The sequence below is a fragment of the Rhineura floridana genome, chromosome 5 (assembly GCF_030035675.1).
Source record: "Rhineura floridana isolate rRhiFlo1 chromosome 5, rRhiFlo1.hap2, whole genome shotgun sequence".
Lineage (NCBI taxonomy): Eukaryota > Metazoa > Chordata > Lepidosauria > Squamata > Rhineuridae > Rhineura > Rhineura floridana.
In genome coordinates, this window is record NC_084484.1 from 104,568,048 (window position 1) to 104,589,905 (window position 21,858).

The window sequence follows — 21,858 nt, forward strand, 5'->3', positions numbered from 1 at the left end:
TCTTAACATACACCGTCTTTAAAATTGTCCCTCCCTAGAATGATGAGAGTTCTTGAATATGAAACTGAACTCAGTGTGGTATCAAATCCTATTCGAATAATTTTGAAGATTACATCTAATATTACTCATACTCAGAACAGATCCATTGAGATTAATGGATATGATTAACTTAAGTTTAAATGAGTACGCTCAAGGATTGGCAACCTTTGTCATAGGCCTGCTACCCAGTTAAAGCTATCAGTTGATTACATTTATATAAAACCATAGCTGTGTAAGAAAGTCTAGATTGGGCTACATGGAAGAAGCCATCCTTTCAGTGATGGAATATCTAGATTTGAGGTAGGTGGACTGAGAAAGCCCTGTTTCCCCATGGAGCTGCTGCTGTTCTTATCCATCTAAGGCCAGTATTATGTTCTGACCCTGTATGGTGTATGTTAATTGTCTTTTTTTCTTTGCTCAAAATTACAAGGGCCAACAGAACTACAGACCTCTGTTTAATCTGTTTTCTCCATCCTATTATCCACGTGGGGAAATGCGAGACAAGATGGTTGGTTAATCAAGCCTATTTTTTTTACAAGGAAGATACTTGTGTACTAATCCCTCTCTACTCTGTTGCAAAACAACTTCTAAAGTCCACAAATTGTGTCTCACCCTTCATAGAAAGCATATCCTATATTCACTCTTACCCCCTTAGAAGAGACATGTTTCATATTGTAAAAAGCTGGAAATAATGTCATTTGGCATATTCCTGAATTGCCTAAAATGACCTCTCATTACCCGTGGTAACCAAAAGCAGGATTACCAATCTTAATTCTAAAACCAAAAGTTAGCTCATTTAAATGATCCAATGGTGAGGAACACTGTTACCTAAGCCTTTAGGATATAGGTGGACAACTCTTGCCCACCTTTTCCCACTGCCCATCCACCAACTGGGTGGTAGAGAAAAGATCTGTCCCTACATTAAGCAGTACAAGGGCAGCAATCTTACATATTGGGAATGTTGGGGGGGAGGTTTTAAGCCTCCCACCTGGTGCTCCTGATGGGCAGTGAGCAACAGTACTTCTGTGTTAATAGCCACAGCTCCATGAAACCCTTGAGAAGAAGTTGCCTATGTCTACTTTTAGACAACATTCTCTATGACTTTTATATTAAGGATAAAGGAGTGGCAGTTGGGAAATAAAATGGCCATGGGAGCACTACCTTAACATATGGTAATCTTACCTACCACATTAATATACCTGTTAGAAAACACTGAATTTAAGGCTTTTTATTTAAAAGCATGAAATGAAGTTCTGTTCAAGTGCAGATAAGACAAAATCAGTATAGACAGAAGATTCAGGTAATTGAACATGATAGCTTTTGGGGGAGCAACTTTCCTTAGTTTCAAATCGTCCGTAAAGGAAGACTGATTTCATCATTTACAGTAGTCTTTCATAAAATAGCAGATATGCTTGTGAATTCAGCACTTTGGCTACAGGCACTGCTTGCACATGGGTGTCACTAACATGGAACCATTGTCCTTTGGGTGATTCAGTCTCTGAAGCTGCTGAACAGAAAAAAAATTGTTTCATTATTACATACATTCTTGCCAAATTACATGGATTTCATTTAACCGTCATCTAGGGTAAAAATACTGGTACTGCTTACTTTGTTGAATCTTGCCATGGAGAACAAGATCAGAAAGTTGGTTGTTAGTAGCTCTTGTCTTCACATAAGCAGTGTAGTGGCCGGATCTCATAGTGCCGCTATGTTCAACAATGCCATATAAAGAGTACAATACTCTTGAACTGCCCTCTGCAATATTCTGTAAAAAATACAATATATCTAAGGACTTCAAGTAGAATGACTACTGTGTACCAGCAAAAAAAGTAAAATTTTAGATCTTCTGCACCTGTGTACAGTATCATTTTATTATGACTAACAGGCTAATTAAGCTGCAATCCAATACTTGTCTACTCAGAAGTAAGTCCATTGCATTCAATGGGGCTTACTTCTAGGTAAGTGTGTATTGGATGGCAGCCTTAAGCAGGAAATGCTAAAAGTAACAGTGTTAATTAAAGGAATATTTCAATAGTCAGATGAAATACATCAAAAATGAACTTCACAAACCTGAAGTACGCATACTAAGAACCAACTCATCCTATTTTAATCTAAACTGGAATACTATGAAGTTCTACCAAAGGTGCCAATGTATTTGCTTTTACTCCACCCACAATATTGAGGATAATGGAGAGGAAAAGGAACAGGAAAACATTATGGTAATGAGGAAAGTAGGGGGGGCACTTAATGGAAGAAAACCAGACGTCTAGGACAAAAGCTAAATGAAGCCGAAGGCAAAAGGTATAAAGAGGAACTGGGATGCTGGTAGAGCATTACATGAAGGGAAAGGATTAATGAGTGGGCAACTGGTAAGGGCAGAAAATGGAACCTGGTCCACATATTCCACTTTAAAAGTGCAAAATGTACATAAAACTTGCAGATAATGCATGGATAAAGAAATGAGCCATGCTTTTCATTTTCTACAGCAGGGTGTGGGTAACCTTATGGCCCTTCAGATGTTGCTGGACTACCATTTCCATTACCCCAGCAAGCATAGCTAATGGTCAGGGATAATGGTAACTGCAGTTCATCAATATATGGTGGGCCAAAGGTTTCCCACCTCTGCTCTAGAGTACTAAAAGGGACATTATGAGGAACATTTTCACTTTACACCACTGATGACAGAGGAATAATATGGTTCGAACTAATCTTAAGATGAGGTTGCCTTTGAAAAACTAGGAGGCTAACCTTTGGCCCTCCAGATGTTGCTGGATTGCAAGTCACATCATCCCTGACTATCTGCCACCTAAAATGTTCGGAAAGGGAGCAAATCTCCAAGGTTTGATGCTATCTGCTCTTATCTTGTGCAATGAGTTTCTAAGACTGCTCATGAATATTTACTGAAAGGGTGTAAGGTGTTTTAGTGCTGGTGGAACCCTTCTGGTGGCCCAGGACTGAGGAAGTACTGTTGAAACATAATCTCTTCCCACAAGCACTGTCTCTGAGCTATCCTTGCAGACAGTATATGGGGAAGTTGGAAAAATTATTTTCATGGAGCTCACAAGTGAGCAAAACAAAGCATTCCCCAGAATAGTTCAGTAGGTCCAAGCTCTCCCGGATGACTAGAAGGGAAGTATGGCTATCCTAAACCACCTGCCTACATTGCATCAGGCTGTGGGCACTCAAGGAAAGGCAGCAAGAAAGTAACACTTAGTAAACCTGCTCACCATGTTCTTTATTCAAGAGCTCAAAACAGCTTTCATACAGTTCCCAGGAGATATGGATAAGAGATTCATGCCTCACCAGCCAAAGTAGCACCCATTGCCACATAGTACTATAGGAGGTACACAGACCAGGACCGTACCATTTAAAAAAAAGACTACAGGGCGCTTTTGTACATGACCTAAAAAGCAGAAGGGAACCTTGTGTCCAAATCCTGCGATGCTTGCCTGTGCTCCAATTACTTGGCGCTGGTAACAATCAATGGCATAGCTATCTCCATCATACCCCATCTGTGAGCTTCCCAGGGACACCAGGCTGAGTGCTGGACTAGCTTATTTCTATAGTACCACCCACAAAACATAAGGTCCCTGCTCGAAGGGCTTACAATCCAGAAAAATGGTAAAAAGGAGACAAAGAAAAGGTAGGACGGGTCACCAACATTTTTGGATTGGTGGTTACTTTTTGAATTTTGAGAAAATACTGTAAGCACCAGTCACAACATTGCTACCATGGGGGCATGGCATAACACAAAATCGGACAGTCCAGTCATTGCTGCTTCTCCCCCCCCCCCCCGGACAACCTTAGGCTTATCATGTCCTGCTGATCCCAATTGTGGAGATCACATAATACTGATTTCTCACCCACACCCACACTGATACTGCTTTCTAATGACAGGGAGCATTCCCCATTACCAGGGGAATACAAGGAGAAATATACTACAAGGTGGTCATACCACCCTCACTGTCTCATGCACAGAGACATGACGTTCCCTCTCTCACACACACACATCCCCCTCTCTCACAGACCACATATTCATGCCTCTCTCCCTCTCATACCATCTCTCCCTGTCATAGATCACAGGTAGGTACACAAGCACACATGCTACGCATACATCTCACCCTCTTTCACACGCATGGGCATCCACAGAAATTTTGTTTTGGGAGGGATTACTAGAGGGGAGAGGGCCAAAGTAAAATGCTGAAAGGGTGGAGAGGTGAATGATTTTGGCAGCAAAGCCCTGGATAGTGGTAAGGAGACCATAGAGAGATAATAGAAGACCAGAAAGGAGATTGCAATAGTAAGGGTCAGGAGTTTTGCTAAATAGCCAGCAAGAAAGGGTCATGTTTTTGTAACATTGTAAAGGGGAAAGTGACATGACCTGCCTGTAAAACCTGACACCACTGGAGCGATTTTGCCTTCTGGCTTGAGGTTTGGGAAAACTGGATAATGAAGAAATAACAGTGAAAAACAAAGGAAGTTGTGTATAAGGAACAGCTAAGAATTTATGGTCAACTGGCATAAACATTTTGTTACCCAGAAACTGGAAACCAGGGCTCATGAGAGAGAGGAACTCCATGCTGCCAATTCCTCCTCCTCATTGTAGCAACTAGGCTCTAAAGCTACCACAGATGACAACTCCCCTCTCATCAAGAGGCGAAAAGAAACACCTACAATCTACAAGTCGCTGACTCAGCACCAACAGAAGTGCTGTTCACAGTGAACTGGAGAAGCCTGGGGCCCATAAAAAGAGCGCAGGATGCCACGGTGCCATGCCCCCGTTGGGGAGCACTCAAAGGAGCTTGCTGCTTTGGCAATCGGCAAGACCACAAGCAAACTGTGGAAAAGTTACTGTGAATGTATAACAACTGTTTTCCCCTCCTTTCTATTTTGTTCCTGTTTGTTACATAGCATAATGAACCGAAACCAATTATGATGATAATATGTTTTTAAATTGAATCACACTTTTATTAACAGTGTGAAGGACTGAATGAATTGTTCTTACAAACTATAGTTAAGAGATGAACATAGTATTAGAAAAGAAACGACATTTAAAAAGATATACTGTAACTTGAATGACTACTGTGATTTAAAAATAAAAATAAAAAAGGAAAAGAGGATAATATTTGATATTGCCTTAACTGAAAGTAAATACTTTACTTCTTCTAACGTGTTTTAATTGTTTTTAATGTTGCATTTTAGATTTTGAAATCTGCCCTGGGACCTATTGGAGATAGGTGGGCAAACAAACAAACCAGCTACAGCGAGGGTGGTGGGGAGGAATAGGAGTCAAAGAGAAAGCCAAAGCTATATACCTCTTCAATCCTGTGGCTGATGTTGTCAATGGATAAGAAGAATTAATGCTGACTGGTGGGTTTGAGAGGAAAGATGACTACTGAGTGTGAGACAGTGAAAAAGCAACCCAGTGGAAATATACAAGAGGCAACTGGATATTTGAGATTGGAGGAGGGAGAAATTTCTGACATAGAAAGGTAGAGCTGGGTACCATATGGAAATCACAGGCTGCTACAAGGTTGAGTGCTCATATCATACACATGGCAACCATATGTTCACTGGATAATCACATTACATTTTTATGATCACGAGTTAAATTTGTAATGTGTGAAGCCACTCTTTTTAAAAAGTTGTTCTTCTATGAGACCTGGGCTATTGAAAAAGAATGCTGCTTACATTACATTCCTCTTGCTTACCTTACATTTAACAGAGCAGAAAGGAGCCAAGTCCATTACTTCAAGAAACTTTATGTGCTTGTTCACTTTTTGGAGATTATATCCAGTCTAGAAAGAAACCAGAGACAAAAAAATGTATTGAAGGGACAGAATCAAGTGCCTTTTAAGAACAAGTCTTCTGATCTTCAAGATGACAGGTCTAATTACCAATTTTAAAACATTTCTTTTATAGTTCAAATATAAATGTTGTATGGGAAAAATGAAGAAGAATTACTTGCTATCATCTCTCTCAAACATTTTTCTGTTAGCAAATGTTCATCACTTCCAAGGGAGTGATAAAGCCAAGGTTTTAAAACTTATGTTTCAGAGCTAGTTAATTATACCTGTTGAAATCTTTTTAAATGAAGAGTTAAAATTGGAGGTGCCAGAGAAATAAGCATTTGTTTTTTGGCATTAGTGTATACATGTTTCTTGGCATCTGCAGAAGAAAAGAAAAAACAGAACATGTCTTATTAGATACCCAAGAATACTATCATGAAATTGTTCTAATGCAATACAACTGATCACAGAATTTTGGACTTCAGGCCCAAGCCACCCAAATTAAGCATTTTGTATCTCACCGATTTCTATGTAAACTATACGGTACAGTACACGGTCATATCACCACAAAATTCAGGCTTAAATTAACATACTGAAAAATACTAAGTTTGTGCCACTCATTCTGAGCTTATGATTAATGGCGGATTTCTTTTTAACACAATGACCTTTATGAATTGAATGCTACAATGTGCAGCTATAAAAGCACAAACTGATTCATGTATTCCAGCCTTCACCAAACTCATGCCCTCCAGATGTTTTTGACTACAACTCCCATCAGTCCCAGCTGGGAACTTGGGAGTCACAGCTCAAAACCTCTGGAGCACACCAGCGTGGAGAAAGCTGATGTATGCTATCGGGCAGAAGTTTGCAAATAAATACAAGAGCTATTTCTGCATCTTCCTTCATGGAAACAATGTAATGTTTGAGGGAGCAGCTCACAGATCTGAAGGCTGGTTCTAAGATTACATCCTCTACAAGCATCTAAGATGGATGTAGAATAGAATGCTGGAAACAGTTCTTACCCACAGCAAGTACCCCAACCTAGGAAATGCATTTTGAGACAGACTCAAAAATCAAGGACATGAACAAAAGTATGCATTATATCACAACCATGGTGCCCACTAAAACCTGGCTGACTGTTGCAGTATTAAAATATACCTGGCATTTCAAGTACATTTCTGCATGATTTTCTTGTGAAATCTGTGAGGTCACAATTTATCACTTACACTTTTACACAACTTCTTTCCCCCCCTGAATAGTCTGGAGAAGTAGAGAGCTATATCTAGAAGAAATGGCCAATAGTGGCATTGAAGGTAGATATATAACCACCTTGGGACAACTAGCACTGCCTGGGATGCTGGGAGGCCTCAGTCATAGATAGGGGGAGTAAATTTTACCATGCTCTGCCATATCCTACTCCATATCCTAGCCTACTCCACATGTCTCGTAATATAGACAAATTCTATATTAAATATGAAAATAGCCTAAAACATACAAATACAAAACTGCCACCCCATTCAACTTTGCTCTTTAAATTATTAACTGTTTTCACATAGACTTCAGCTAAACTGCGTACTCAATAGACACTACTACACGCAACTGTCTCTGAGTTACACATGCTCTCCCTACTTCCCTCCCTGATCCACTAAAACAAGTGCTCTGTGCAGTCATATACACTAGGCTGAGTTGGGAAGAAAATAATTAAGATTGTCTTTAAAGGGAACAACTTAGCATACTTTTTCCAGAGGTCTTTGCTCCACAAAGTTGCCGCCGTGTGCATACATCACAGAGCAGTTTATTATTCTCACAGAGCTTTTCATTGTGAGTGAACTGATGTAAACAATGAAGTACTGAACCTTCTTCCCTGTTCATAGCTTCCCTGTTCGCAAGAGTACAAAATGCTGTTTCTGGGTCCTCATTCACTACTTTGTACATTGTTGTCTCAGAATGGTGAAGTTCATTTAAACTATCTATATCATCACCAGGTTCTTCATCCAAGGATAATTTATTAAAGCTATTGGTAATATCCTCATCTTCATCAAGACTATCCTGTTTGACAGACAGATGGTCACATTTACTGACGCACTGTACAGCAGAAACTAAGCCCTCTGTGGAAATATCCAAAGTGGTTTCATTGTTTGCCTCTCGGTCAGAATTTTCTGTATTTTCATCTTGTTTTTCTGTATTATCTATTTCAGTTGTTCCTTCTTTCATGCTATCTTTTTGATCCACACAGTGCTCTTCACATGGGTTACATGACTCCTTCAATTTTAGGGTAGTACCCTCAGAGTTATTTTCTATAGTTTCACTGCTGCAATCATGATCAAATCCAGTTTTTTCAGTGGCACAGATGTCTGTTAGCCGGATCACCTTTTCTTGATTTTTTTGCTGGCAGCGTTGGTTCTGTCAAAGGAAATACACAAGGAAGAAAGAATACCAAAAGGACAATTGCACTAATTTGTATTGTACAGAGAAATATAAAATGATATAACTCATTGCATTTAGCTTTGGTATAAACTGAGCTTCTGTTAGGTACAGACATCTTGTTAGGAGTTATAAGCAATAAGGCTGCAAACCATGCATGAAACATTGTAAACAAATCACGTTTCATGAGCAAAAAAACATGGGTGAAATAGTTCAGTAGTTCATCCAAAAGTCATCACAATGGTAGATAACAGCAAAGGATTTACAACAACTCATAGAACAATCATTTCACAAGACAGGGGTGGGAATCTGAGGCCCTCCAGATGTTGCTTCGCTACAACCCCCATCCTTTATCACTGGTCATTCTGGCTGGGACTGATGGGAGCTGAATAAGGAGGGTTCCCACCCCTGTCCCATGAACAAATATTCCATTTTATAAATTAGCCATCTCCTTGACAGTTCACCATGCTGGCCTGATGAAAGGTGTGAGGCAACCATGCCAGTGTTCTCTCATCCTGATCCAGATACACCTGGTTGATTATGTAAAGTCAAAATGTGGATAGGGATGCTGTACAGATGGATGATTTACTTAGTCACATATAAGTGCATGCAACTTGAACTGGACTGTGGTGAAAGCTTTGCTACACAGTGTAGGTGGGCAATGAAAAAGCTAGTGCAATGTGACAGGGTAGAAAGAACACTGGACTCAATGCCTGGACAACAGAGATGCATACCTTCATCTCCCTTCTATTCAGAACAAGAGCAGTAAGAGGACTGTGCTCACGCTTGGTAACAAGGCTACACTGCTCTGTAGCTTAATCATGTTTGTTAGGTGATCCCCGATTGTCACATGATTCTGCAGTGAAGAAGCTGTTACAAGTAAAGCAGATACACAAGTAGCAGGAGATGGGGAAACAATGGCTATAAAAACAGGAGTGATTAGCTGCACAAAAGTAGGAGTTTTCTGGGGGGATCCCTTCTCACCTCACCCACCAAAACAGTAACATTTGCATAAAAAACAAAGCTCAGCACAGCACTAGAAATAACTCTTCAGCCTATTTCACCCATGTAAGCGATAAGTGTCCTGAGTTGCTCTGTACTTTCCTACCCTCCTCATTACTAACCTTTGATTGCTTTTTGGCCATTTTCTTTGCTTTTTTCTGGAGATGCTTACTCGTACTAGGAGTCTCCTCCCTTTCTTTCAAATAACAGTCATTTCCTGTGTAGTCATCATCATCGTCCATCTCTTTTTCCTGTATCTTTCTAACATTATTATCATTTGTTTTTTTCTTACCACCCTTAAAAAGAAAATTATGAACACTTCAGAGATAGAATGGGATGTCAATCCCAGTGTATTGCAGTTTAATATTATAGGTTTGAGACTGGCACATCAAATGAGCATTAAAGGCACATCAAAAGAATATTCAACTAGCTATTCCTATTGTTCACAGTAATTTGTTGGGAAGTGGAATCATCTTTAAGTTTTCTTAACCTTGTTCACATTTTAAGAATGGGTATGGTCTTCCTTCATAAGCAATCTCATGGAAAGCTCTTTTTGCAAAGCAACCCCCCACATTAACCATATAAGTGAAGCCAGGAGAAACCAGTATGTCAGGCATGCCTGCAGATCTTGCTAGACTACAATGCCGTTCATCCCTGACTACCAACTCGGGTTGACTGGAGCTGGAGCAGAGCTTGGAAAAGTTACTTTTTTGAACTACAACTCCCATCAGCCCCAGCCAGCATGTGCTGGCTGGGGCTGATGGGAGTTGTAGTTCAAAAAAAGTAACTTTTCCAAGCTCTGAGCTGGAGTCAACAATATCTGGAGGGCCACAGGCTCCTTGACTCGCAGTGTGACCTGCTGTTTTAGCACGGAGGACTGGTTTTCTCCATTAGCTTTTTAGAAATCCCATATATGTGATGCGCTTGACAGCAAGTGCCCACTGCATGTGAGAAATGGCAGTACACAAGTACATTTGTATAACTGTATGCTCGATTTTGGCAATTCCTATTCCTACTGCATACCCCAGTGCTCTTCCTCCCTAGGTAGCCACTTCTGACAGTTTAAGACTTTCTGGAAGTGTGTCCCTTGAGGCACAAGGCACTTATGCTGAAAAGGGAAAAAAACCAGCAACCCTTCTCCTTACATGTGCAGAACCTTTCAATCAGTGGTTGCCTCTGTTAAAAAGATGGGAAGTAATTTTTGATGATTCTCACTTCACTCTGCAACCTCATGCCACCTTCCATGTTTTTCTGGAGCTGATTTTCAGGGGGTACTTGAAGCTGCAGAGGGAATTGCCAAAAACTGCTTCCCATCTTCTTCTGTTAAAGGAGGTGTCTTGCTGGATCAAAAGCCCTTCTAATGAACCCAAGGGCATCAACTGGATTCCAGTCACTGGAATTATACTTTAAGGATTGTATCTGACAAAGTCATTTCACTTGCGGAACAGCTTCCATTCGCATAACAGAACTTCCCCTCCCTCTCCCCCCCATCTCCTCTGTTCCATTGCACAAGTAGCAGTTGCTCTATGGATGCAATGACTGTTGGCTATGACTCCATGTTTATTTGAAAAGGGTCACTTTATCAAGGTTAGTATTTGTTACTCTCATTCTTTTTGTAGTCTGTAAACACTGAACAAATGCATTAACTTAGTCATGGAAATAAAATTACTTTTAAAAACACTTAATATTTATAGGGACACTTTAATGTTGTTATGACTCTCAGGGGCTATTTATTTATTACATTTATTAATCGCCTATCTGGCTGGCCATCAGCCACTCTAGGCGATGTACAAAGCAAAAATGATACAGCAATGATACAGAATCTAAGAAACTAAACAATAAAATAATACCTGACCAGCATTAAGAATAACATAATCCAAACAAAACAATATTAAGTCACAAATACCTGTTTTAAGACTGCAAATTATATTTAATTTGTAGAAAGGCAATGGGTGACCAGAGGTGAAAGAGAATAGGGATCCTGAATCTTTCAGAATTGTTGAAAAGGATAATTTGAACAAGTGGCTGTCTGGCATATTGCAAGGCTGTTCAAAGTCCCCCTTGTACACAGCTATTAAAGGTGCAAAACAATTTGGTCTAGGACAATAGTGATTGTGGAGAAGAGATTCTTATCTGGATATGGGATCACCAATCGTATAAATGTATGCTTCAGGGTTGCTTTGATTAAAATTATCTATATACTGATTGGCATCATGCTGTTCTTCTAAGAAACTTTCTAGCTAGTAACATCATCAAAGATTGCTCACAAACAGCTAAAAATACGAGCACTCCTATTAGCTAGTTTGGTATTTGATGGTATTAGGAGAAAGGGCAGAGCAATCCAAACTATAGGAAGCCAGAGTAATTTATGCCAGGACAAATCATGCCAATGTAACTCGCCCCTATTCCAAGCTCTGTTCAGCAGTGGGGATACTGCTGACTAAGTAGGCCTGAGCCTGCAAGAGGGAAAACAAGCCTTTAAAATAGAGTTTGACTTAGACCACTCATTTTGCCAGTGTAACTTCAGCTGAGTTGCTAGGTCACATGACTGAGCTGAATTGAGTCTAAAATAGGGGTAAGTCTCCCCCTGCCTGTCCTGCCATGGTCCCTGCAACACTCCTTTTTTTGGCACTTACCCTTGCCTCGGCTCAGCTGGCTGTGACTGAATCTCAGCTGAGCTGGGATGGGGGACTTCAGCTGACATAGCCCCAGCATAGCCCAGACTGAGTCAGCTCAACTGGAGATCTGCTTATTCTAAACTCTGCTCACCCTGGCAAATCTTGGGTTTTGATTGCTTCCTGTGTTTTCATTCTTTCTCCCTTTCAGGATATTATACAGCCACAAGAGTAGCTGTATACTATAGCCAGCGTGGATTTTTCACATTCCGCAATGTTAAATTGAAAATACCCCACCTTCCCATTCTGATGCTTCCTATAAGCTCATTTGAAAACAAAACCTTACAAAACTTATAGTCCTGAACTCAGAAACACTTGCTTAACAACCCTTTCAATTTTCATGGCGATGCACAAAACAGTCAGAGAGAATAGAGAGTTAAAAGTGTAAAAAGAGGGGGGGGGAGAAACCCAGAGCCCTTTTGTACTTTTTTCTGTCGGAGTTCTCATGTGTTGAAATTCATTAAAAATCAGCCATGTTCACAGAGTACCTGTAATCCTAATACTGACCTTGCCCCATACTCTGACCTTCATCTTCTGCAGTTTAAAAGTTAAAAAAAATGCCTGGCTGATTTTTAATTAATTTAAGAAATTTTGGCTGAAAGCCAATGATAAGGGCGGGCATACTCAGTAAGAACAAACTGTCAGTGTTCTAAAAGCCTCACAGCTGCTGGGCTTGGCTAGTCAGGGGGCCACACCCACACCAGACTTTAATTTCACTTGAGACAGTCATGGCTTCCCTCAGAGAATCCTGGGAAGTGTAGTTTGTGAACGGTGCTGAGAGGAGACTCCTATTCCACTGAGAGAGCTTCAGTGGCCAGACTAGTTTTAACTGTCAGCCACTCTGATTGAAGATCTGTGAGGGGAACAACACGTCTCCTAGCAACTCTCAGCACCCTTCACTAACTACACTTCCCAGGATTCTTTGAGAGAAGCCATGACTGTCCAAAGTGAAATAAAGGCCTGGTGTGGATGTGGCCAGGGACAGCTTTGGTTTAAATTTGGGTGGGAGGCTACATGTGCCTGCTGTAGAATAAAAAGGTAGGGGAAAGGCTGAAAAGCAATGATACTGTTCACAATGTTTTCCTTTTGCTCTCTGATATCTTTTTCACGCCTTTTGAAGACTTTTCCTCTTTCAACAAGCCTTTTAAGTTGAGACCTATCCGAGTCTGCGTCTGTGTTAGAATTGCTTTTAATATGTTTTCTTTAATAATGTTTTTAACCCTTTTTTTAAAAAAAAGATGTTTTAAAAGTTTTGTTTTAATATATTTTAAGGTCATTTTATGATGTTTTAAAGTGTTTTTATCATTTCTGTTTGCCGCCCTGGGCTACTGCTGAGAGGAAGGGCGGGATATAAATCAAATAATAAATAAATAAATAAAGGAAAGGGGCTTCCCTTCTGCCCATTACCCACCCCACCCAATCTCCTCCCCCTCCCCTCCCTGCCCCTCCCCCAGGTCAGTGTTGAACTATGACCTGGGAGACCAGGGTTCGAATCCCCACACAGCCATGAAGCTCACTGGGCGACCTTGGGCCAGTCACTGCCTCTCAGCCTCAGAGGCAGGCAATGGTAAAACCACCTCTGAATATCGTTTACCATGAAAACCCTATTCACAGGCTCAACGTAAGTCAGGATTGACTTGAAGGCAGTCCATTTCCATTTTCAAACATGATTGCACAGAAATAAATTCCACTGAACTCAAAAAGTATGCAAACAATCAAACCCACCTTCCCTTCTCCTCCCTCCTATCCCCTCCCTCTTGCCTCTTCCCTCCCCCTTCCTTTGCCCCTCCCTCCCCATCTCCAACCCCTTCCAATCCCCTCCTTCCCCTTCCCCCTCCCCTTCTGCCTCCCCATGGTCAGTTTTACCTATCTTAAACATGATTGCACGCAAGTAAATACCACTGAACTCTATAAGCATGCAAATGATCAAACTTGCCCTCTGCTCCCCCTTCCTTTGTCCCCCTCCAATACGCTCCTTCCCCCTTCTCCTCCTCCTCCCCCATGGTCAGTTTTTCCTATCCTAAATCCCACTCAATAAGCACGCAAATGATCAGACTTGCTTTTTTCCCTCCTTCCCCTCTCCTCTACCTTCCTCCTCCCCTCCGCTCTTCCTTCTTCCTCCTCCCCTGCCCACTCCAGCCCTCCCTCCCTCCCCCCCGGTCAGTTTTACCTATCCTAAGCATGATTGCACAGGAGTAAATCGCACTGAATTCAATAAACATGCAAATGATCAAATCTGTCCTTCTCCCCTCCCCGTCCTGCCTGCTCCCATCCCAGTCCTCCCCTCTGTGTTTCCTTCCCTCATCCCCTATGGTCAGTTTCACCTATCCTAAGCATGATTGCAGAGGAGTAAATCCCACTGAACTCAATAAGCATGCAAATGATCGATCCATTCTCAGCAAACTTGCACAGGATCCCATTTCTTACCTCCTAGATTAAAAAGCAGGGAAATTCACTAATAGGCAAAAAACCTTGCAATTTAAGAATGTACCTATAGCCCACAGATATTTCTATCAAACTTCAAAAAGCAGGGAAATTGGGCAGCTATAGTGAATGCACCAGGAAAGCAGGAGACCTGACTTCCTCTCTGAGATATTGTACTGCCCTACAAATTTGTCAGAATGCAAACACAATTTGGGTTGGTCTTTCACAGTCCAATCCATTTGCTGTGTAGCTTGGAAGAATTTGGTAACAAGTGCCTCTGAGCATATGGTGAGTGGTGGCAACACCTGCAATCAGCCCAAATAATAGAAAGAAGACATGTGCTGTGCTGATCTTGTTTTAGCAGGGAGGAAGCAACATTATTAAGACAGTTGATATAGTTCAGATGGTCACTTTAAATATGTCTGATTTCCTTTGCAATTTTAGTGAAGTTTCCTATAGGTAATCATTTTCTTTTGTTTCTATTTCTGTGAATATGTGAAGTAGAGCAAACTTTGCACTAAAAAAACTCCAAACATAATTGTGGAATAATGGCACTGACATCTGCAGAATAGTCTCCAGTGGACCTCAGAAGTGTCTCAATTTGCACAAGATAAAACAGTGGGCGGTGAAATATATTCTAGCAAAATTCTAGGTGTGCTCTATGTTTTTAATTGACCGTGCCCACCTTGCCTTAAACGAAGTGGTTTAAACATAGCAGGCTGAAAACATGCATCCTCTTTTTTCCAACAGCTAGAGCCATTGCTGAAATAGCAACATATTGTAATCAGTCTGATTTTACATCAAACTACAGTTTCAGATTCAACTGTTAATGCACGCAAAATAGAAATAGAACCTCCAATCTGAAATACAAAAGGCTGTCTTCACCATCATATGACATTGACCGATAAGAAGGCTTTGAAATTAATAAAATTAATTTGACACAGATTTCTAGGATGAATAATGAGGGAAATAACATTTTCTAGTTTAGATTCTGTGTTGAAACATTAGTAACACAGGAAAGAAGCAAAGTAAGAAGAACACCAACAAACATACACAAATATAATTCTCTATCTTTGGAGATGGCAAGTGTTGCCACCACTCACCATATGCTCAGAGGCACATGTTACCAAAGTCTTGCAAGCTACACAGCAAGTGGATTGGACTGTGAAAGACCAATCCAAATTGTGTTTGCATTCTGACAAATTTGTAGGGCAGTATAATATCTCAGAGAGGAGGTCAGGTCTCCTGCTCTCCTGGTGCATTCACTATAGCTGCCCAATTTCCCTGCATTTTAAAGTTTGATAGAAATATCTGTGGGCTATAGGTATGTTCTTAAACCGCAAGGTTTTTTGCCTATTAGTGATTGATAACAAGCTCGATTTTACATTCTAAAAATAAAAGCAATCTGAACTTACCTGATCATTTAAGACTGGGAGTGACAAATCAAGGAATGACTCATGTACTAAAGAAATCTGAAACAACATTTTATCCTATTATTAGAAAACTGTCTGACCGTAAAAACAGATATTATATCTTATATGCAAGTTGAGCTTATTGAGAAACAACTGGAACTCGCAGCTTCTGAAAAAAAGGCTGTGAGAGTGAGATCAATCAAAGCTAAAATTAGGAACCAAAGAATAAGAAATCACACTCTAGAAAGTAGCGAGTAAGACACAAATGCAGATTGGGCTGCTATAGTTTCTCTGGTCTTCAGGCTGAATTCAATTCAAAATATGCCAGTATTTACAAGTAAAAGCCAACTGGTGAAAATAATGCCAATAACAGTCTCCCCAAGTTTATTTTCTAAAGATTCCCATAGTGTTTAAATGCTTCCCTCCAAAAGGTAACTAAATAAGGTAGCAACCAAGGTATTGGCACAATGGGAATAATTTTGTCTCTCACATTTGCTAAATGTCTTCAAATTAACTTGAGGATATTTGGTTGCTTTGCATTATAGTATGGAATTTATTAATCAACTTCTACTTGCTCTGACCAGAAATCAGACTGGTGTGCTTTTTTTCCAACTGTGAATCAACTAGGGATTGAATGCTTTGTACATGTGAACTGAAAGGGAACCAAGCAGACCATCGTCCACTTCCTTTGCCTAAGGCTGCCCTAATCAACTGTGTTGCATTTTTAGAATTGGCCTTCTCGGAAACCAGCAACTAGAGATGTGAAGGCCCAGAAAAAAACTGGAAAAATTCAGAAAACACGCATTTTTCAGTTCCTTTCCGAAGCCTTTTTTTTTCTGAAAAATGGAAAAAAATGAAGAAAAGTGTATTATGGAATGTTTCATTTTAGCATGACGAATAAAATGTTTCATTGAATCTTGGTCCCCCCTTTTTCTCAGTTCTTTTAGCGGGAATGGGTGCTTTATGTCTGCTTGACACTGTGGAGGACTTTTGTTGTTGTTATGTGCCTTCAAGTCAATTTCGACTTATGGTGACCCTATGAATCAGTGACCTCCAACAGCATTTGTCGTGAACCACCCTGTTCAGATCTTGTAAGTTCAGGTCTTTGGCTTCCTTTATGGAATCAATCCATCTCTTGTTTGGCCTTCCTCTTTTTCTACTCCCTTTTGTTTTAGCCAGCATTATCGTCCTTTCTAGTGAATCCTGTCTTCTCATGGTGTGTCCAAAGTATGATAACCTCAGTTTCATCATTTTAGCTTCTAGTGATAGTTCTGGTTTAATTTGTTCTAACACCCAATTATTTGTCTTTTTCGTAGTCCATGGTATCCGCAAAGCTCTCCTCCAACACCACATTTCAAATGAGTTGATTTTTCTCTTATCCGCTTTCTTCACTGTCCAACTTTCACATCCATACATAGATTGGGAATACCATGCTCTGAATGATCCTGACTTTAGTGTTCAGTGATACATTTTTCCATTTGAGGACCTTTTCTGGTTCTCTCACAGCTGCCCTCCCCAGTCTTAGCCTTCTTCTGATTTCTTGACTATTGTCTCCATTTTGGTTAATGACTGTGCCAAGGTATTGATAATCCTTGACAAGTTCAATGTCCTCATTGTCAACTTTAAAGTTACATAAATCTTCTGTTGTCATTACTTCAGTCTTCTTGATGTTCAGCTGTAGTCCTGCTTTTGTGCTTTCCTCTTTTAACTTCCATGTCTGTTTTTTTTTTTATTGTTTTTTGCCTGCTCCTCATAAAGTGGCAAAACGGAAGAGGTTCCTTACAGTTCAGGTGTTGCTTACACTACAGGAGCTTGCAGCTCCATCGTTACAAAAAAAAGTAAAAATTTTAAAAAGTAAATTCAATCTGCAATAATTGTTCGAATAAAATGTACTTTTAATATACCAAATGTGATAATTTTATGCCAGACCTACTTGTACATAATTACATTTGATGTTCCTAAAGTAACAAAGTGACTTTCAATCTGTAAAAAGTGCTAATAATGCATTTTCAATTTTTCTGAAAATTTCCATTTTTTTTCCGGAAAAAAACCCACAGATTTTTTCCATGGCTTCAAAATTTCTGGAAATTTTGCATGTCTACCAGCAACTAATGAAACTTTGTTTTTTAACAAGTCAGAGGCCCTTATTTCTACAGCTCTTTATGTATGTATGATGAGCATAACTAGATAAAAGCAACATCCCAGTTGAAAGTTTCACAGAAGACTACTCACAGATCCTTTCATACAAACCTCTGCATCTCCAAAGGGCCGCATATTCCACCCCAGTTGATTACTAACCACTGAACAGTCTTGTCTTAAGAGCAGAACTGTTTATGCTATGTACTTGGAAAAATACAGACTTATTTACATAGGTAGTGCACAAACAAACTCAAAAGAGTTCTGCCACATGAAAAGTGAAATCCTTGACCAGCTACAGAACCTGACTGGATACAAATTCTGGACTAACAACAATATGTATTTATAAAATATATCAAAAGTTAACAGTCAAACAAGGTAGTTAGAAGAAAAAAATTGCAGGAATGGTGCCAATTAATATGTTTATGTGACAAACTTACTGAATTGGAATAAATTGTGTATAACACTAGGCAGAATCTTTTAACAGAGACTTGGATGAACAATGGGAAGCACGGGATGGTATATAGCAGGTGTGGGCTGAAGTAAACTCCCATTATTCCTGGCCACTGGCCATGCTTGATGGGGCTGAAGACTACAATTTCTGAAAGGCCAAAGGTTCCCCACACGTGATATATGGATTTAATCACTGGGGATAGTAGCTGAATACACCTGATTGTTTCTTGAACACATTTTCTTCACAATACAAGAGAAACAGCAGATTTATGTGGTCACTGTATTTGCATGGATTTTCTCATTTTCCACTATTCTTCTTCTAGTCACCATGAAGAGCATGAGGGGCAAGAAGATACGCAGGGCACTGAAATCCCATCCCAATTACTAGAAATCTTATACAGCAACTCCTCCTGCTTCTAAGATTTCCAGTTCTGCCAGGACACTTGCAGAACTGCAGTATATACAGACACCTCACTCTCCCATCAAAGGTAGTGTCTGGGGTGCAGATCATTTAAGAAAACGTGAGTCAGCAATGGCAAACAGAATCCTAGGGTCACTCTGCCACCAAACTCACACAACTTTATAGATTATATCAAAAAGGAACACCACTTACAGTTTGGCACTCCTCACACATGATTGTGCTTGTTAGTTCTCCACCAAAAATACGGTCCACAAAGCTCTGTGTCACCTTTCTCTTTTCATACTCTGAAATGTTAAGACAAAGCAATAAAACTTTAAACCAAGTGGTTATTTTATTAGGATGCTACACTGAGTAGCACAAAATGCCACACTCCAACCAATGAGCACCATGAAGATGTTAGCTTTCCTGACTAGGAGAGGCAAATGGCTTTAGTGCCCAATGACACAGTGAGCATACTGTATATGAGTTAGATTTTTCTTGTCTTTTTCAATTAATAAATCAGGATCTAAAAAGATCCCAAATATTTGGTCACACCAACTGGAATTATTAAATACATAAAACAGCATCATCTGCCTTTCAATCTGCCAAGTAATTTTTAATGCAACTTTCAGTTATTTATTTATCCAACCAGGATCTGGTGCGAGTTGAATTCTGCATGCACATAGGGCAGGAGGAGAATAAAATTCTCTAACAGATGCATTCCCCAGCACTTATCACATCTGTCCCCATGGACTCTCCTGATCCTCAAGGGTGGATTTTTGGGGGTGGGTGGGGTGCAGAATAAGCAGCTCTTTTGATCCCAAAGCTTACTCTCTTACTCAAAGGATGTCCAAAGGTGAGAAACAAAGAGAAAGTGTTACCTTTGATTTTCTTTTTTAGCTCTTCATTTTCTTTGTCGGTAGAATTATTCAGTGCCTTAAAAATTCCAGCAGAAATCCGCTAGAAATTAAGTATAATTTTAAATGTTGTACAGAGCTAAAAAACTGTGCTTAAAAATAATGTAAGTTTAATTGCCACTGTAACAGTGAAACAGATAGCTATTCTACAGATTAATTATATTATATGTATTACATAGCAGGGATTCCCAATATTTTTGGGCCTGTGGGCAAATTCTGAATTTTTAAAAGGCGTCACGGGGAAATACTCTCTATTATAATTTAGAGACGTATCTTTTTCACATTTCTGATTGTGTTTTTCTGCACAGGCTGAGGTTCAATAAAAGGATAAATAGAAAAAAGTTGTGACAGCCCAATTCTGTGCATGTTTACTTAGAATTAAGGATAGACTTCTTCCCCAGTAAGCAGCAGTGGACAGCATGGCGGGGCCTTCCTCCAGTTGAGTTGCTACTGCATACTGGGACAGAGAGGTGGAAGGGCAAGCAACAAAACACTGGCAGGAGTGCTGAATTGGCTTTGCTGATGTTATCCTTTTTATTATCATCATCATCATCATCATCAATAAACTCCTCCTGCCCTTCCTCCCAGAAGAAGCCCAGGGCAGCAAACAAAGGACAACAGACTAAAAACATATTAAAACGTCTCAAAAACAAAATATTTAAAAACATATTTTAACATAGCTTTAAAAACATCTTAAAAACAATTCCAAAACAGACACAGACTGGGATAAGGTCTCTTTTTAAAAGTCTTGTTGAAAGAGGAAGGTCTTCAACAGGCACTGAAAAGATAACAGAGATGGTGCCTGTCTAATATTTAAGGAGAGGGAATTCTAAAGGGTAGGTGCCACAACATGAAAGGTCCGCTTCATATGCTGTGTGGAACAGAACTCCTGATAAGGTGGTGTCTGCAGGAGGCTGTCACCTGCAGAGCAATGTGACTGGCTGGGTATATAAGGAGTAAGGAGAGCCAGTGTGGTGTAGTGGTTTGAGTATTGGATTACGACCTGGGAGACCAGGGTTCGAATCCCCACACAGCCATGAAGCTCACTGGGTGACCTTGGGCCAGTCACTGCCTCCCAGCCTCAGAGGAAGGCAATGGTAAAACCACCTCTGAATACCGCTTACCATGAAAACCCTATTTGTAGGGTCACCTTAAGTTGGAATCAACTTGAAGGCAGTTCATTTCATTTTTCATAAGGTGTAAGATGGTCTTTCAGGAAGACGCATTTGCACCATGCTGACCTCCCTCCTCCCCTTCTTCATCCAGGTATAAAGCACTGACTCAGCCAGAGGGAAGTCAAGTGAGCAGTGCAGCCACACCACGCTGTCCACTACTGCCAGGAAGTTTGCATAGGATGGCACCCCAAATCCACTTTTTTGCTTTCAAGAGGACTCAATGATGCCTAGATCTCACTGGATGAACTGGGCTGTCCCATTCTCCTCGCAGCTGTTTCTGCACAAAGAGGACAGGGAGTTCTAGGCTGCAGCCATAGCATCCATTGCCTACTAGATACCTACTTGGATTTCTTCTGTTCGCATTCCATCTAATAAATAGCGAAGCAGTTCCTGGCTGTCCTGCTGTTGATAACCTTTAAACCGTATAGCTCTGTTAAATACAACAACACAAATTTACACAGATACAGTAGGGCCCCGCTAATACGGCGGGCTAGGGACTAGGCCCCCGCCGTAAAGCGGGGCCCCATAGACTATAATGGGCCGCGTCGTGAAAAAATGACGCAAAATGTCGCAAAACGTCAAAATTGGCTTTAAAACGGGGAATTTCCCCTGCTTGAAAGCCACCGCATCAGCGGAACGCCGTAAAGCGGGGCCCTACTGCACAGATTTAAAGTGAAAATATTAAGGCAGGTATAAGCATGTGTTCTAGAAGACATGTTTTCCACAGAAACTTTTAAACAGCGGAAAAATAACTTGGTATGGAAGGACAAAGTCTCACCATTTTTAACAGATTTCAATTTTTTTATGATGGTCATAGGATGTTATAAAATAAACATCCTAGTAAAGTTGAAATTTTATGTTTAATTTTACTGTTCCCTATATAATATTGACAGTCTTCAGGAAGATCAAACAGGTAGTTTCTTAAGAGATTTACAGCATAATTCTATGTGCGTCTAAATAAATAAATACCACTGACCTTGTTTGCATGTTGTGGAAAACCACAGTTACTGGT

At 40.3% G+C, this 21,858-nt stretch overlaps 1 protein-coding gene across 8 annotated transcripts in view; it reads right to left on the minus strand.

The window, feature by feature from the left end:
* Positions 1 to 1,252: 1,252 nt before the first annotated feature.
* Positions 1,253 to 21,858, minus strand: part of USP16 (ubiquitin specific peptidase 16) — a 38,922-nt gene continuing 18,316 nt past the window's right edge. For 7 of the 8 annotated variants that reach the window (XM_061627858.1, XM_061627856.1, XM_061627857.1 and 4 more), the window contains 10 exons: positions 21,189 to 21,276; positions 19,636 to 19,714; positions 18,968 to 19,059; positions 15,769 to 15,825; positions 9,377 to 9,550; positions 7,565 to 8,231; positions 6,113 to 6,207; positions 5,751 to 5,837; positions 1,648 to 1,804; positions 1,253 to 1,546 (listed from right to left, as the gene is read on the minus strand). In XM_061627858.1, coding sequence (XP_061483842.1) covers positions 1,419 to 1,546; positions 1,648 to 1,804; positions 5,751 to 5,837; positions 6,113 to 6,207; positions 7,565 to 8,231; positions 9,377 to 9,550; positions 15,769 to 15,825; positions 18,968 to 19,059; positions 19,636 to 19,714; positions 21,189 to 21,276 — 1,624 coding nt within the window. In that variant the 3' untranslated portion in view covers positions 1,253 to 1,418. The remainder of the gene's footprint in view (positions 1,547 to 1,647; positions 1,805 to 5,750; positions 5,838 to 6,112; positions 6,208 to 7,564; positions 8,232 to 9,376; positions 9,551 to 15,768; positions 15,826 to 18,967; positions 19,060 to 19,635; positions 19,715 to 21,188; positions 21,277 to 21,858) is intronic. The other variant, XM_061627862.1, reaches the window with a different exon arrangement.